Source organism: Cyprinodon variegatus, unplaced genomic scaffold, assembly GCF_000732505.1.
Source record: "Cyprinodon variegatus isolate N-32 unplaced genomic scaffold, C_variegatus-1.0 Scaffold254, whole genome shotgun sequence".
In the NCBI taxonomy this organism is placed as follows: domain Eukaryota; kingdom Metazoa; phylum Chordata; class Actinopteri; order Cyprinodontiformes; family Cyprinodontidae; genus Cyprinodon; species Cyprinodon variegatus.
In genome coordinates this window covers 68,060-74,578 of record NW_015150707.1, presented here as the reverse complement: position 1 = coordinate 74,578, position 6,519 = coordinate 68,060, and the positions used below count along the sequence as shown (strand labels likewise).

General features: G+C 40.0%; 1 protein-coding gene across 2 annotated transcripts in view; it reads right to left on the bottom strand.

Moving 5' to 3' along the window:
- The window catches only part of kiaa1033 (KIAA1033 ortholog), a 27,467-nt gene that overhangs the window by 7,193 nt on the left and 13,755 nt on the right, over positions 1 to 6,519 (bottom strand). For both annotated transcript variants that reach the window (XM_015382285.1, XM_015382286.1), the window contains exons 15-25: positions 6,304 to 6,429; positions 6,111 to 6,218; positions 5,858 to 6,004; positions 5,684 to 5,763; positions 4,767 to 4,872; positions 4,524 to 4,640; positions 2,687 to 2,855; positions 1,598 to 1,752; positions 1,435 to 1,509; positions 1,261 to 1,365; positions 1,041 to 1,175 (exon numbers count right to left, since the gene is read on the bottom strand). In XM_015382285.1, coding sequence (XP_015237771.1) covers positions 1,041 to 1,175; positions 1,261 to 1,365; positions 1,435 to 1,509; positions 1,598 to 1,752; positions 2,687 to 2,855; positions 4,524 to 4,640; positions 4,767 to 4,872; positions 5,684 to 5,763; positions 5,858 to 6,004; positions 6,111 to 6,218; positions 6,304 to 6,429 — 1,323 coding nt within the window. The remainder of the gene's footprint in view (positions 1 to 1,040; positions 1,176 to 1,260; positions 1,366 to 1,434; positions 1,510 to 1,597; positions 1,753 to 2,686; positions 2,856 to 4,523; positions 4,641 to 4,766; positions 4,873 to 5,683; positions 5,764 to 5,857; positions 6,005 to 6,110; positions 6,219 to 6,303; positions 6,430 to 6,519) is intronic.

The following is a 6,519-nucleotide window of genomic DNA, read 5'->3' as shown; positions in this document are numbered from 1 at the left end:
CATCAACCCCAATGTACCATCTCCTTGGTGAAGCATGAGGTCAGCAGCATGAGGCTGAGGGGATGTTTTTATTCAGCAGGGAGAGTGAAACTGATCCGAGTTTAGGGAAAGATCAGTTATGTCAAATGCAATAAAACTGTGGAAGAAAACCTGTAAAACAGTGGTGGAGAACTAATGATGCAGTCTAAGCTAAAATAGAACGGCGGGTTAGAATGATCCAGTTTAAAGCAGGACTCTAATCCGGTTGAAGGTCTTTGAGAAGACTTAGATCCAGTTTGACTGTAATTAAGTTCATTTGCAAAGAATTACAAAGATTTTAGTGTTCAGATATGCAATGCAGGCCGAGATACAGAACGTGGCTCTACAAACCCAGAAGGCCTGTATACAAATACACTTCATACTTTTAACATATTTTTTTTTTTTTTACAAATAATACCCCTTTCCCACTGTTTCAAACCTGTTTCAACTCGTGTCTACCCTGGTCAAACGACTTGGCAAGTGACCCGTGTTAAAAATTGCCTCGTGCCTGATTGGCATAAATTACGTGACAACATTGAACGCAACGTATGGACATCAACACATCGCGACCATTTGCTTCTGATCTAACAAGCCGAAACAACTCTGTTTACATTCAATAAACACGGCAGATCGCTGGTGAAAGGGATTCAGATGGATAAAAGAGCAAAATAATAAAGAATACTGACTACGCTCTGGCTTCCTTACATGCTGCTCTCCTTTGTTACATTTAGTGATTTATGTCAGACAGGTGACATCATCAGCACTAACCCTGCATGATGGTATCACCAGACATGCAGCGGCGGGGGGGACAGAGGCCACGCAGCTTTCCAGCTAGGGGTTAGACCCAGCTTTTGACAGTGGGAAGGGAGCTAAATGCTGATTGCTAGCGAGACAACCCATGTTTGGAAAATATGTGTAAAGAGTTCTGTTAAAAACAGACAATAGAAACACCAAACTGAACATTCCTGAAAGATCTACTCTGTTTTTAAACTTACTGCCAGAGAAAAAAAAAGAAAAAATACCTTATGGTCCGACTGATCCTTTATTTCCCTGAAAAAGCGAATGTCCTTAATGAGTCGGGACTTGATGTGTTCGTCATACATAAACTGGCTGAAGATGTAGAACTTTTTCCGCAGGAACTGGTAGGTGAAATTAACCTGAGAGGATAAAACAACAGACGCAAACATCTTTATTGATTCCAGTTAAATCAAAGTTTAGACCAACATGTGGAGGAAAACTCACCGTGGTGTTCATGATGCCCGTTCCGTGGGTCCGGATGGAGTTTGCGACGTGACGGATGTTGATTGTGTTGAGATGCTTGTTGTTGCTTGCTTTTTCTATGAAGATCTGGAAGGACACATGAGTTCAGAGGCTGCTGTGGGCAGACAAGAGGCCACAGGGCTGTTTGAACCATACCTGGTTGTTCAGGTTATAGAGGTAGCGGGAGACAAAAACGTGTATGTTTCTCATGATCTCCAGAACATCCAAACCCTGATGAGAGCAGATGGGTTACAGTTGATGGTGTATTTCACTGAGAGCTTTGCCATCCTTCATGTATGACTAACAAACCCCCCCTGACCTGCTCCAGTGTCTGGCTGGGCAGGTGAGCCTCAGTCATTGTGAGTCCGTAGCGCTGCGTTGCCAGGTTCCTCATCTCACTGTAGGTGGCCCAGTCATGCAGAGCAACAGTGGTCAGGTTGTAGAAAGTTTTATCCAAGTAGTGGGTCACATAAGCTGAAAGAAGATTAGAAAAAAAAAAAAAGACGCATAAAAGGCAAACATCAAATCCTGTTTTGGGAAAATTTGAAAGTAGCTTTTCTCTTATCATTTATTAAAACTCAGTAAAAAATATTTGGTCTGTATTCTACGCCTGCAAGGTCAGGTTTGTTCTGTCTGTTGTTGGGACCTGGGAGGTATTTTGAGAAACAGAAGAATAACCAACACTGTTCCCACATTTGAAGGTTAGGTGTATAAACTGATGGAGAGACTGCCATGCTTGTTGAGGAGAGTGTCATCTCTTCTGTTTAAAAAAGATCAATAAGTTGATAAAGAAGACAAAACAGACCCTTTTAGCTTACAGTTAGCAACATCTCTTTAACAAAAATTCAAGTTACAAGATTTAATTTCCCTTAAGGATCAATAAGTTATTTTGAATTGAAAGTACTACACTATCACTACTACAGCTAGAATTAGAACATTCTAAAACATCCATGGACTTTCTCAAACCTTGCTTTTCTTTGGTCTTTCTAGGCCTTCAAAACTACCAGAGTATTTGCAGATAAAGAAAATACGTGAATCCCTCATAGACTCTGATTCTTTTACTTGTATTCAACCTTGTAGGAACTTAAAGGTCCATCCTCCCAATGAAGAAAGGTTCACTTCTTGGGTTTGCAGAAAGGCTTAAGAATAAGGTGTGAATTGAGTTTAATTGAGAGTGGGGGTCTGTGTTGGGCCAAACAAACGGATATGAAATAGATGGAAGATCACTATCTGTGAAGGAAGCAGGACATAACATGGAAACGTGTGTCTTATCTTTGCTTTATGAAATGTTTAATAGAAAACAGGTTCATTGGATTCTGGTTGTCTATTTTGGGATGTGCCGACAAGTGTCAAGAACACAGAGAAATCTTTATTAAATTCTTTTGAAAAGGACTGAGTTTTTCTGCACCTTTGATGTGAATGAAGCGGTTGAAGAATCGGATGGGTTTGACAGAGAAGAAGTGGGCCAAGTCCTTCATGCCGACTTTAAAAGGGTTCCTGTCATCCAGCTTCAGGTGGGTGTGGACAGACAGACGTAGGTCCTTCTCAATCTCCTTACACAGCTTATCAAGGAGATGCTGCAAGCAGGAGGAAATTGTTAGGTTCAAACACCCAAACTTATCAAATCATGTCAGGGATGATGCCCCTCTGCTGTCTTCCTCGCTATTTATTAGAAAAAGGGAGTCCCTAGTTACAACAGATAATGCCAGAACCCTAAAGGAATATGTGGGGAGTAAAGGGCTTGTTATCCTCCCGTAGCAGTGTATCGCAGTGAGCTTGTCGCAGATATTTTTTAATTAATGCCCAATATTGAAGTGTGGTCTGCGCTAATGGAAAAAAAGTCTGTAGAACTGCTCACCACAAACCTGCGCATGAAGATAGTAAAGAATCCCGGTGTCACGTGGTTATATAGACTTACGCAGATCACCATTAGGTCTCATGTGACTTTGTTGATATATAATAATTAATATAATAATATGTAATTCAATTATATTGTTATTACATTGTCACAAGTACAGAGCAACAAAATTAATTCTCTGCATTTAACCCATCCCTTTGGGGAGAAGTGGGCTGCCATTGGATTCTTTCCAACACCACTCTTCATCCCTCCTAATCTTATCTCAACCTTCAAACAGCCATGCACATATTACTTTACTTTGAAGCACACCATTTGACCATTATAACACAAATATATTTATTGTGAGACATTTATCCACTATATTCTATTCATGGTGCAGTATTAATTCACTACAGTCCGACTGATCCTTTATTTCCCTGAAAAAGCGAATGTCCTTAATGAGTCGGAACTTGATGTGTTCGTCGTACATAAACTGGCTGAAGATGTAGAACTTTTTACTCGCAACGAATGCAGGCGGAGATGTCATCAGTTATAATCTCCCATCACTCTGATGATGAGGATTTACTTTACTGATCTCACAGTGGAGAAATGTACTCGTTACATTGGCTCTATAGTCAAAAAGAAGAGGAAGGTGCCAAAAGGAGGAAAAGATGCAAAGGGATATATAAAGTATATAGTCTGTGGAAGGGGCGAGGCACTTTTGTGTTCACTGTGACACACAGGCAGACGACCTGGTTTCTAAGTATAAATAAGCTTTAAGTTGCAGCATGATACAGGAATACACATAAATTTCTTCATTCAGGCAGTGACCTTGAGTTATACACATGAAGAACATTCACTTTTCGCACCAGCAAAGAAATACTTTCACAAGAGTCTAATAAAGATAATAGAAAGAATAAGCAATGGTAATAGAGGATAAGATAAAATGAAATAGAATAGCTGAAATACAGATAAACATCACGTAACCTGAGAATAATGCGACCCCAGCAGGGATAAAGTGTGACAGAAGATGGATGTTTTGTTTAACTGCAAATGTTAAACCCCTTTTAGCTCTAATGGCCCCATGATCATAAATCCATTCCCAACAAAGACAATGTTATGCCTGCAATCCTAATCAGAGCAGCTGTTGCCAAATGAAGTGAGAAGGTTTCCATATGGAGGGACAAAGATCTGTTCCTGCCTGGTATTCCACTGGATATGAAGAACAGGTCAAAGTAATGTGTATCGGAACAACTGATTTAAGCCAGGACATGCAACACTCGTTACTGACAAGTTTATAGAACTCACGTTGGCTCATAGAAGAAAAAGAAGGTCAACTCATATTTTTGATGAGCTTGATAAAGTACCATAACGATCCCTTTAAACTCCTTCCACTCATGCTCCTCACCTCATTGAACACATCCATGATCTCCTTGTCGAAGCACTCCAGCAGTTGGTCACACGACCCCAGGTGTTTAGCGTGGAGCATGCATGGCACGCTGTCTCTTAGAGCACTGAACATGTACTGCTCACACAAGGAGGAGGAGGGCAGAGCGACAATGGTTATTATAAAAAGCAAAGGAAGACAAGTCAAATAATCTGGCCATACATTTCAGCATCACATTATGATTTGGGAATAAAGTCTTCTTACATGCATCCGTGCTGCATCTACAGCATTGTCATACACATCGTCGAGGTAGATAGGGAAGACAGCTCGATGCCAGTAAAGGAAACTACAGTCACACTGGATCCTGACCCTAAAAAATGAATGGTAAATAAATAATAAATAAACAAACGGAGCAGGACAAATAAAATGCAGCTTTTAATGGATCTGGTAATCTGGTTGGCTTTTAGCAGTTCAGACAAGAAATTTTACACTTGTATCAAAATTGAATACACATCAACAAGAAGCATCTTTATGTGACATATACGCTGTATGTTAGCAAAAATAGAATAAACGTAATGAAGAAACGCTTTTCTGCCTAAAGTAGGCTATTGTTCTCTGATGCCATTATTTTCTAATTTCCCTTTATTTCAAGGTTTATATGAAAAACATGAACCATATCCGTTATTATTGCCAGTATTGGTAACAATGGGGTTTAGTACGGTGTCAAACAGGTGCAAACTTCTCGCAAAACAAATAATAAATGCAATAGAACAAACGCTGGAGAGAAAAAAAAAAAGAGGGTAAATATGCTGCTGTTTAGCAACATTATATAGCATTATGGCCATTTGTTTTCTTAAAAACAACAGACCCACACTACTGGTTTCCCGCACTTGATTTTATGAACAAAAATAGATTTTCCAACTTTTCATTTTTGGTATTTGCAGCATTTTTTTCTGCTTTTATACATTTTCTCCAGTAAGAGCACTTTCCTCTGGATTTGTCTTTCATCCTTTTTTTATTTCCATTTTCTATGATTGCAGCATTTTTCTGTTGCATTTGTTTTTGTTCTGTTTTTTCAGTTTGCATCATTCATGTATTTGCAGCATTCTTGCCACTGCAGTTTACCATTTCTACTCATGCTCACGCTCTCCTTCCTCCTTAACCCTGACTGAATACCTCACCTTTGACTAAGCTCACTGATCAAATCCAGCTTCTTCAGAAGGACCTGCAGAGGGAGCAGCTCCTCATCTTTGAATGTTTTCTAAGTAAAGTAACCAAAAATAAGAAAATAGAAAAGGGTCATAAAAGAAGCAGCAATACTTCTGTTTGTGCTGCGGTTCAATCTTTGGACGTACCAGCTGAGTGCCGACACACAGAGCAAGAGATACCACGAGGCGTCGCTCCTTTGTGCTCGGCCCGCTCAGAGCGTTTTCTGCAAGCACCAAGGATGAAAGGACGTCCAGACGCTGCTCACTGTACTTTTTATCAGAGATCACCCTTTTCTTTTTGGATAAAAACATAAATTAGTAAAGAACAAAAAATGTATCAATAACAGCATTTTACAAACTACAAAAGTTTTGTTTTTTGTTTTTTTTTGTTTGGGTTTACCTTTGCAGTGTTGATGGCATTGAGGGCCTGAGACTGGAGCTGGAGAGTGATATGTGAAACAGAATCCGCTACAACCATCGACCTCCTGTGAAATGTGTGCTCCACAGCCTGGGAGGAGAGACACGTGATGTAAACTGCCAACGTTACAGCAAGCAAAAGGAAAATTTGAACTGTTAAAGTTGCAGAAACACACCTTCAGCAACTCCACCAAACGACAAAGTGCTTTGACAGACGTCTTGGTCATGGGCCGCTGCATTGACATATACATGTTCATGGTGGTCTTGATGATGGTGCTGATGCTGTAAGCGTACAGGATGCCCTGTGAGAAAACAAGATGCCATAATTAAAATAAAATAGGGCTGGCGGATAATTCAATAACAATATATATCGATCGATAGACGTGTGGTGC